Here is a 10,762-nt window from a genome sequence, read left to right on the forward strand (position 1 = left end):
TTTGAACTCGCTTAAGAACCAACATATTTTAAATCCCCACTCGAAACTATACATTGCGCCGTCAGAAGGTGGCAGCCAGGACTCATGCGCACTTCATACCAGGCTGCTTTGAGGGGATGTCAAAATTTAAATTAAGCTTTTGTTTTTGTCGCTAAAATATGAGAGAAAATAATAATTATCACGTTATTTTTTAATTTAATATACATTATATTTAAAGAGACTGACTATAAATAAAAATACTGGTAGATCTTGGAAGCAGAACTATGGGTGTAAAATGTAAATATCATAAAGCATTTTTTAAAATCTCAAAGTAATTAAATTAAGAGATTAACAACAGACATTTACAAATATTTTATCGATTTAATCCTGTGTAAAGTGATATTTTAGAGTTACTTAGAAGCTATGCTTGTTGCACAACAGCTACTTAAGTCAACGGTGAATGTTGACCCAACTTAAAGGGTTCATTCAAACAAAGAATGCCACATTCTGGTAAAATAGCACATTTATTGAAAAAGAGACAGCCATATCATCTTCACCACATCTGAATGAGGTCAGCAGGTTTTCCTCAGTCCACCAGCTGCTGTCCAAACCCCCCAGAGAAAGGGGTCGGGGGGGTTCATTCGACACAACCGAGTCCCTTCAGGAGTCTGTGTGGTCGGAGACGTCGGCCGAGGCGGTGTGGTTTAAATAAATCTGCCTGGTGAAGAACAAACGCTTTAATCGTAGACGCACGTAAAACAAAAGGAGCAGGTTTCGTGATGGAAAAGACGGTTGGGTGGGTTTGCAACAAGAAACCTCCTCCCCTGACTTGGTTTTCATCTGTCGCCATGAGCGAGGCTGCTGTTGGGAACTTGCTGGTACTTCTTTGGTTCTTTCGCTCGCCATCCCAGCGAGAGACTTGCTGCCAAGAGCGGCTGGTGATGAGCATCAAATCAGTCAAGCTAGTGGCGGGAAAATAAAACACGCAAAATGTCGGATGATTCAAAAAGGACAGAAGACTTTAATGACAGCAGAGAGAAAGAGAGAGAAAAAAAAGGCGAACGATGGTAAAGCACAATGATTTCAAGGCAACAAAGACAGAACACAGAAAAAAGACATGATTCGTAAAAGGCAGTGCAAAATGTCACACCAATAAAATATCACAACTCAAAAGGCGGATCCTGAGGAAAAGCAACCCAAGCGTCCAATAAAACACCTTCAGCTCAGCCCCGCTTGGAAATTAAATTAAATCATAGACTCGTAAATCACTTTTCTCTTTTGAAGAAACCCTCCCGAGAAGAAAGGCCACTGAAGTCTTTGAGGACAAGGACAGGAGCGACACCTCGGACGCACAGAAGGGATGCCATCATATACACGTGCCACCGCGGAGGTCGTGGGACTTTGGTGCTTCTTTTATTCCCGTAAAAAGAAGGTGTCGTTTCCGAGACATGGACACGAGGAGGAGCTTCTTCCAGCACTGCAGCAACAGGGTGTGGGGGTTACTGAAGACACATCAGTGATGTGAGCTAAGTGATCGGACACCGGAGCCGAACACTTGAGGGAGGTAACGGGACGCCACAACAAAAGGTGTCGCAACACAATCCCCAACAAAGCTGCCTTTTTATGGGTGAAAGAGCGGAGGGGGTGAGGAGGGGGGGACAGTTTCGTCGCACACGCCCAGGACCTTCAGAGTAGCGCCACCCATCAGTGACCAAGTCCTATTCTTCACTGAAGCTCCGATTTCTCACCATCAACTGGGCCCACGGCAACAACCCACAGCAGCTTTGAGTCACAGCACTTCCAGAAGAGAAATAAGTTAAAAATAAATAACATTTTTTCATGACTTTCACGGGACCAGGTTTTGAGTTGCCACCCGTGACTGACTCGGCATGGAGCAGAAGGCCTTGCTGGGAGACCCACAGCTGGTGAGCGTCACTTGCAACTGTGGGTTGTTGAGACATGGACCGAGCCCAGATGAGAGTGAAGCGGAGCGTCGGAGCCATTTTGGACCGCACCAAAGCATCAAACCCCACGACAACAAAGTCACATTTAAACAGCGAAGTATGAGGAAGTTGGCACCAGACGCCGTGAGGCATAAAACCAAGGTATAGCTGCTCATGTGCAGATTCAAAAGTCCGACTAAATCGACTCCTGTGAGTCGCATACGCTTATTACTCACTTGCTTCAGCATCAGAAACACTCCCAACATTAATCAAAATGTTGCTTCGTAAATCAGAAAAAATACAACCAGGCACAGCGGAGACAAGTGTGAGGGACGATGGGTGGCGGCTCAACACGTCCAGTCGAGGAAGTGGGTCGATGTTGTGGTCAACATCTAGTAAACTTGTTTTTCTTGTGCTTTCTCACTTGAGGTTGTGATTTTGGAGCGGCAACGTGTAAATGGCACTGGACGCCGAGGTCACCAGACGACGCAAGAGAAACACCAAAAAACAAAGCCTCCCCCTTATTTACGTCCGTGGAAAAGCAAATCATTGAAACTAAATCCAATACATCTTTGGTGGAACATAAAGGCAGACAAGCACGAGTGAACAGAGGAAGGCAAAGGTCACGGTGAGAAGTGGGGCGAAAAAAAAACGGTGACTTCCTGTGAGGCGGAGCAGAGAAACTGATCTGATCCAATGGTGAACCGGAAAGGTTCATCGTGCAACTTAGTTTTTTTGGTGACGGACAGGTGGAGAAGGATGGCACACAGAAGCAGGACCGACCTCTGAGGTGGAGAGACGACATTGAGAAAGTCTACACACGTGAATGGCAGAGATCTGAACATGTTCAAGCAGCGGGTTCACCTCCAAGCGCGAGCCGAAAGAAAAACTCCTGAGCATCAGTCCGCTGCTGACTCAGCTCCTCCGTCCTCTTGAATCTCAGAGTTGGAGAGGACTGATCTCGGTCAAAGTTCTCCGCAGAGGTGGAGAAGAATCACCTGGTTTTCCCTCCTCCATGATACAATGTGACGGCGACAGAAGCTTCGTCCTGCTGCAGCAGCTTTTCCAAAAAGTCATCCTCGTTTTTTTGTCCTCCAACGAAGAGGTGCTCTCCGAGACTCCAGCTCTTCCTGCTGTCTCTGTGTTCACCCCCAGCCCCTTCCCCAGCCGCCCCCTTCTTCATTGTCTGGTCCTTCAGAGCGGACTCACAGCCGACACAGGCAGAACAGCGTCGGGATAAAGACCCCAAAAGCCACCAGGATGGGGAACATGAGGCTGCTGTTGTCGGCAGCGTATGGGTTGGGTGTTCGGGGACCTGACTGGACTCTGGTTTTGGAGCCAGGAGGAAGTTTCTTCTTGGCGCCTTCCTCGCCCGCCTCAGGCTCCTCCTCTTCCTCCTCCTCTTCTGCTTGCGGGTCCAGTCCTGGGTGAGGTTGAAGCTTGGGGACGTCTGCAACACAAGGCCGCGGGTTATGACCCACGGATGTCACATCACAGAAGAACACGGACTCTAGAACTTACCATCTAATGTTCCTTTCATGACGTAGAGGGCGCACACTTTGGGGTTGTCATAGTAACCCTGCAATGACCAACAGAGACACAAGCACGCTTGTCAGCGGACGACAGGGCAGAGACAGCGGCGCCAACGCCTGCGACGGCGCTCACCTCATCCTAACTGCACCACACTTCAGCTGCGTCAGTCATCAAACACAATTATTGATCATGGCGAACTTGTGGTCAGTTTCTCATTCAACACTGACTCGCTGGCTACACTTCCCCTCTCTGACCACCAGATGTCGCCGTGTCCTGAATCTGACCGACGATAGCGAGGACTGGAAAATGTGCCGATTCAAAATACAAGGAGTGAGCTCTCATCTAATGTCTGACTCTCACACTGACTGCATTCATTCCACTGATGTCAATCCAGCAGTTTGTTGGCGTTTTTGGAAACTTTGGAGGAGGACGACGTGATTGTTTGGAACCACCATGCTATTCCATTGGGATTGGTAATTTTTGGGAGTCCAGTTGTCTAGATGATTGTAGTTTCTATATTTTTGAAAACAGACGCCTTGCAAACATTTTGAAAACAAACATTAGGGAGGATTTTTCCCACCTGGCCGCAGTTGACCAGCATCACACGTGGCTTTGTGTTTCCTGCACGGCCTCACACTATTTATAATTTGAGATACTGACGCTTCATCAATTTGTGTCATAGACACATGAATTAAAACCAAATGGCATTCAATTCATAATGATAATTAATATGCACACTACACTGTTAGTATGATCTCAAGACATTTAATTTTTTAAAATAAAAATATAAAAAAACTTGTAAGCAGCTTGTAAGTGCGCTATGAAATTCCATCACAGTCCCAGGTAAAACTGCTTTTAAATCAAATTAAAAGCACAATGTGAGGCCATTTTGGAAGGACGAGAGGGAGGCAGCCCGCTGTGCTACAGAGATGTGAAGGTCGACTAAACAAATTCAGATGAGGATTTTAAATGGAGGCTCACGGTTGATTCACAAATATATATATGTACATATATATATTTTTTTCTCACACTCCTGAGCCAAGGTGTGTGTGAACGGTGTAATGGTCTCACCCACAAACTGGATTAGATTCAGCTGCTTGTATTCTTGCCACAATGGGGACATTTGGGTTGCAGCATACATACAGTACGTCGAACATTAAGACATAGATAAAGCAATAACATAATACTCATATCTTAAAATAACATTTCTTAAAAAACGATAAAATCATGACTGTTTATGACTTTATCACAATCCCACATCCGTGTTTGACACTAATCTGCACATCTTTAAGTAGAACTGTCCTAAAAAAACTATATTTTTTTAAATAGTCGGGATTATGACACAAGTAGCGACAAATTTCAAAACAGACGTTTGCATACAGCCCGTGATTCACCTCGTGATGCATCATTACAGTTTGGGTTTGGACAGCTTCCAGACTAATCCTCAACATTCATTTCCCAGATCGCTCCATAACAGTGCTCATCCTTTGTGTATTTACATTTTGACAGACATTTATTTGCTCTTTACTGCGCTAAGTTTTAGGTCAACTGTTAAATAACAAGGTACATCTCGACGCCCCATCAGAGTAAATAAAGGCTTGAAATGAAACATCATGCTAGCTGCTAGATCAATGCTGCACTTTTGATGCGTCAGCGAGTGAGTCAGTGCATCAGCATAGAAGCGGCAGTTTAAAGAACGTCCCTTCCATTCGATCTCCTCACTTCGGCAGATAGTTTCTAATCCGTCACGATCTAACACGGTCATATCGCACACCCCCAGGTCTCCTCCTGCACAGGCAGTAAAATCCCTCTCAAGACTGAAGTTTTCCTTGACAGTATTTATCATTTTTATAAAAATATATGCTGCTGCAGCTTTTTGGCTGACGCCAGCCTTGATCTACCACCCGAATATGTTCCGAAGTGAAAAAGTGAAGTCACACTTCAGAGGAGGCACTTAATTAATGACCTCTCAATCCCAATTAACCAGCAGTGCAGCAGCAGCAGACACTGAATCTTAAACCAAACAGAATGAAACACTGACATAATGATGAGAAGACACTAGGACACAGGAGCGACGGGACATGTCGTGTCAGAAATGCATAGTTAAACTGTTCTACATCAAAACATGTCAATATAACTGTGGTGTAAACTCAAATGAGAAGAAAGAAACGATATTGAATATTGAAAAATGATAATCATCAAGCAAACACATCCTAGTCAAAGAGGACCAACAGGTTAATGTTTTTTTTTTACTGCGTTTCTTTCAACAAGTGAAAGCATCAGTGGTTTTATCAGAGATAATCTACAGAGCATCCACCACTTTTATTAAGACCATCATAAAAGGATCTGCAGCCTGACAGCACACAGACTCGATGGTCTGCTGCCAGTAAAGTGCCTCTTGGAGGCCAGGAACACGACCCCCGCTATAACTGAAGGACTTCAGCTGGTAGTTTTCAGAGGTCAACGACAATCAGCTAACGGAAATCTACGCCATAAGACAAGCGCCTCACTTAACCGTTTCCATCCTTTTAGTAAATATGGCCCCAAAACATTTTATATCCATTTACAGAAAGGTCTTATGATCGTATCAGCAACAAGAGTCTGTGTAGGATCATCTGGGGAGAAGTTTTCTTTTGCACCATTTTCACTTTTAAGGCCTTCAGCTAAGCACTTCCTCGACTTTCATGTGTGTATAGTGGTAAACAATATCTTTCATCTGGATCAGTGTGTGTTCAAGCGCATTAGGGGAAAGGGCCTTATTGCAGCTTTAATGATATCAGTAAGAGTACTTCAAAGAAATTCAGTTTAAACATTTTCAAGATACAAGGCTGAACCTGGTAGTCTTATCTCAGTCGCGAGGAGGAGTTGCGCAAGACCTTAAGCGACACCACTCAGAAGGGAGCACACACACCAATGAGAGCATGATACTTTGGAGGCACTCCAGAATATATGAAACATTATTCTAAACAACATTCTTGTGTGTTCTACTTCTCTGTACACTCAGATATGAGCCAGCCATTCTTTTGTTGTCCAGATTGATTTGGGAATTTCACTGGAAATGACACACTACACACATCTGAGGTGAAGTCATGTAATGCTCCTGTAAAAACACTGCAGTGGTGTGTGCTACATACACAACATGGTGCTCACTTATCTACTCCAAATCTCATTCAATATCTTATTTGATGCCATTTGACTAGATCCACACACTCGCAGCTTCATCCTCGTGGTGTCAGATACTGAGCAGAACAAACTGAAAAACAGTCACATGGTCCAGTAATTAACTAACTCACCATGTCCTTTAAAATATTTCACTGAAGCAGCTCATTCCTCCTAAATTCCCAGAATATTTTCTATAACAAGAACTGACCTTTACAAACTCAACAGTGAGCTTGCCGTTGAAGGTAGAGACCTCTCCTTGAACACTCAACTTGCCACGACGAATGGTGAAGGAAACAAATTCGTCGTGAGCTGTGCTGTGACCCACGCGCTCGAAGATATCCAGGTCTTTCACCACGATGTGACCATTTAGGCGAACGTCAAACACCTGCAAAACACCATTCGATGACTACACCAATAAAACAGAACACAAATGAATGTAAAAACACAAAGCAAACGTACCTTTTGCTGTGACTGAGCAAAGTACACCTCAGCATACTTCATCACTAATATATAGTCCCCTTCCTCGCGAATAGGAACCTCATATCCAAAAGTGTCCTCATTGTACCTCTCCGTTTGGTACAAAATTTGATCTTCTGGACTTGACCGCAAGATGGGAAGACGCACCCCGTAATCTGAGGCTGAACAGAAGAAAGCCCATTAGGAAAAAGAAAAGTTTCCATGAAGAAAGACGTTCATGATTGCAAGATGCATTCAAGCCAAATAAAAATGCTAATTAGTGACAGACAATTTCCTGATTCAATTGTACATATCAAATCCCCCATTGGCTGAAACAGTCTGCACTTTTGCATGGGGATGGAGTGACTGTGGATGGATTTTAAACACTCAACACATAACCATTTACTTTTTTGAATTCTCAACACACATTTCAAGTATGTTTACTAAAAGATACCTGACATTTCAGGGCCTTCCCAAATAACATTGGACCCCAGTGGAGGACTGTGTTGATACTACAAAACTCAAGTTATTTACAGGAGACACAGTGACTTCCAATGCTTCAAATCGGACAGATTCTAAACTGCTGGTTGAGTGGGCTGATATACAATGTGAACCAGTACGACCTTGGTGAACGTCCCATCCCCACGGCTGCGAAGCACGCTCGCTATTAGTTCCACTTCCTCTTGTCTAGCCCGAGCAGCACCTTTTTGTAATTTGAAAATGTGGTGCAATTCAGAGCTGAGGTGACAATGCTGCCTCTCAAAGTTGGGTTAGTTAATTTAATCCTTCATGTAGTGGCACTTATTGAGGTGCAAAGTGAATTGTGCCAACTTCAGTGAAGACAGATTCAGACAAGATACAGAGACTGAATGAAAGCCTTTTAAAGTTAATAGAGTAAAAATGTGTGTGTGTGCAGCAATGTGTTATATAAATAACAATGACTATAAGAAAATGGTGCAACCCCAAGATGTGGCACATAAAAACATGAGTTCAGTATCGTAAACACTTGCTTTGGAAATGTATACGTCCTATTAAACTAGACCAGGGCCGACTGCAGCCCGAGGGCCACATCATGCATGAATTACATCATATTAGTCTGACGAGTAATCGCTTTAATTGACCTTTTCCTGAAACTGTGTTGACCAAGAAAATGAATGAGGAAAAATAAGATTAGTTTTGCAATAATGTTCCAGGCATCATAACTCTTTTTATACAGATACTTATTGCTGAAAATGTAAATCTTCACACACATACATATAGATTTAAAATAGAAATCTTCAAATAAAATGTGTATTAACTTCAACATTATATTATCATATAACCCATTTTATAACGTGTGATCACGCCTTTAGAAATCTGGATTATCAAGTTTCTAGGGCTGTCAATAGATTAACATTTATGATTTCAATTAATCACATTAAAATACACACAAAAACGATTAATGGCAAATCCACAAATTTTGCATCTGTATTAAATGTAACTTAAAGGAACACAAGAGCAGCAATCATGTTTTGCTTTCCCCATGTTGACGATTCTCTTCAGTGCCTCTGGGGTGATTATAAACAATGTTCTTAACAGTTATGTTGGGTTGTCGGAGTAAACAAACGTTTGCCGTTCTTGTGTTGATAATGATCTGATGTTGATCTTGCTTTAACTTACATTTAGTACAGATACAAACTGAGTGATTCACTTGACATTAATCACAGGTTAACTCAGCTTTAGTGTGATAAAAATGTCATCTGCTGACAGCCGTCTATATTCCACCTTGTCTGTCTTTGGGTTAAACAGAAATGGGGGCCACACTATATCAAACTACACAGCCTCATCTCCCACCAACAGCTTCAGTGAAAACTGTCACACTTTATCTGGAGGAAGCCATTCCATGTGAGACTTACTGTTGCAACACTGACTGCTGTCACAACTGAGTCATAACGTGGTTTCATTCTTTCCTACTCGTTCATAAAATTCTAGCAGCAATCTAGAAAACGATTGACACGTATAATGAGCGGCTCTGTGCGATGATGTGGATGCACCATCACCTGCTTCCTTGCTCCACTCCTCAGAGGGGTGGAGCTCTCTGTGCTGACTCCTCGTTAGTTGCCTGCGGAAGCTAGACTTGGCAGATGGTTCTACTCCTGGAAATGTGCTCAATGCCGAGGTGCAAACAAACAGGGCACGAGCGAGCGCTCACCTTTACCAACTTTCCCCTCCAGCGGATCCTTCTTGAAGTGGATGCCGTGCACGTCAACATGCGAGTCCCCGCCGGCGTTCACAGCCCAGATGACCCGCTCCGCGAGGCTGGGGCCGCCGCCGTCCGCCAGAGACTGCTCCACCAGCAGCACCGCTGCCAGCAGCCCGGCGACGAGCTGAGCCACGACCCGCTGCATTGCCACACACACGCACACAGCCCGCTCCTGCACAGACCGGGCAGCCTCAGTCTCGCTGCTTCCTACACGTCACTTTAGCAGAGAGGTTTCACAGGCGAAGCTACGGTTAGAGTTAGCCGGGAAGCTAACAGACCCGGCACACGAAGGCGACACGACCGCGACATACGACCCTCAAAAACATGTTATTTATAGCGGCGCACAGGCAAACCCCAAGCACATATTGAGCTAGCAAACAAAGCCGCCTGAGAAATGGAGAAGCCGTGACGAATTAGCCTAGCGCCGGCTAACCTTACAGTACCTGTATTTCAAGTCATGCATGGAGTGAGAGTCCGGCTCGTGCCTCTTACCGTTCCTTTCGGCTAATATCTTCAGGTGAACTCGAGCCCAATTGTGATGTTATGTCTGCTGATCCAGTCTCAGCAGGGACTCACACAAAATACCGTCAAACGACTTGACGGGGAACAAATATTGGCCACAGTCTGCTACACTGACGTCCATTCAATGTGCTTCCACTGACATGCAGCAGTAGCCACAGCAGCGGAACACGGCTATCACGGCACGGGCTTCAGCACAGGCGACTGACACGTGGCCTGTCCAATCAAATTCGCCTCAGGAAAGCCCACTTGGTGACGCCCAGTCCTTTTGACCAATCACGTCCCACGTAGGCATTAACACTTTGCAGAAGTTGTTTGGGTGACGACGGCTCGCGCAACACGGAAGTGAATACCGATTATTGATTATGTATATTTTAATAGCTGATCGAAGGTGCTTAGCGTTTGACAAGAAAACATTTTTCTGGATTAAAATTTACAACATGTCTCGCAAATATAACAAAGCAACCCAAGTTTCAATCCACAAATGATTGTAAAAAATCATTACCTTTTATGTTGAAAACAATTCAGTCAACTTGTTACTTCACTCAATCGGTTTGTACAGATGATGTCAGATACAACTGTTATTCGAAAGAAGCTGTGACATTCATCATTTTTTAAAATTCCCTTTATTGAGTCGTATTAGAATCATAAGGAAGTCGATTCGCGGCCTTTAAGAAATGTCCCGCCCCTTTTCTCTCGTTGGTGTTGGACTCTGATGGGCTGGGCTTCCCCACCAATCAGAAGCGTCCACCACACAGCGCACCAAGAGCACGAGTATGAAGTTGGCCACGGAGCGATGAATGAAGGTTGCTATGGCAACAAGGGAGCCTATTGCCTTTCACCTAAACTAAGCATTGACTTAAACACTCGCCCTTATTTTGTGCAAACACATCATCATCATCATCAGCGTTTCACTGTCTGAAAATGT

General features: G+C 44.2%; 1 protein-coding gene across 2 annotated transcripts; it reads right to left on the reverse strand.

Moving 5' to 3' along the window:
* Positions 1 to 494: 494 nt before the first annotated feature.
* Positions 495 to 10,413, reverse strand: mlec (malectin). 2 transcript variants are annotated; one of them, XM_053871747.1, is made up of 6 exons: positions 10,340 to 10,413; positions 9,265 to 9,487; positions 7,077 to 7,255; positions 6,826 to 7,002; positions 3,444 to 3,501; positions 495 to 3,372 (listed from the first exon to the last, which is right to left on the reverse strand). In XM_053871747.1, exons 2-6 carry the CDS (start codon positions 9,458 to 9,460, stop codon positions 3,128 to 3,130), a joined length of 855 nt encoding a protein of 284 aa, XP_053727722.1. In that variant the 5' UTR covers positions 9,461 to 9,487; positions 10,340 to 10,413; the 3' UTR covers positions 495 to 3,127. The 2 variants fall into 2 exon arrangements, with proteins under 2 accessions (XP_053727722.1, XP_053727721.1); XM_053871746.1 differs by lacking the exon at positions 10,340 to 10,413 and adding an exon at positions 9,808 to 10,018.
* Positions 10,414 to 10,762: the final 349 nt, after the last annotated feature.

Source organism: Synchiropus splendidus, chromosome 7 (assembly GCF_027744825.2).
Source record: "Synchiropus splendidus isolate RoL2022-P1 chromosome 7, RoL_Sspl_1.0, whole genome shotgun sequence".
NCBI classification, from domain to species: domain Eukaryota; kingdom Metazoa; phylum Chordata; class Actinopteri; order Syngnathiformes; family Callionymidae; genus Synchiropus; species Synchiropus splendidus.

Bases quoted from the DNA above. Each gene is read 5' to 3' on its own strand.
- mlec (XM_053871747.1), bottom strand. From the start codon at position 9,460: ATGCAGCGGGTCGTGGCTCAGCTCGTCGCCGGGCTGCTGGCAGCGGTG. The intron at 7,003-7,076 runs GTACGTTTGCTT...GGTGTTTTGCAG, and splicing joins TTGCTCAGTCACAGCAAAAG to GTGTTTGACGTTCGCCTAAA. The intron at 3,502-6,825 runs GTCAGTTCTTGT...TGGTCATTGCAG, and splicing joins TCACTGTTGAGTTTGTAAAG to GGTTACTATGACAACCCCAA.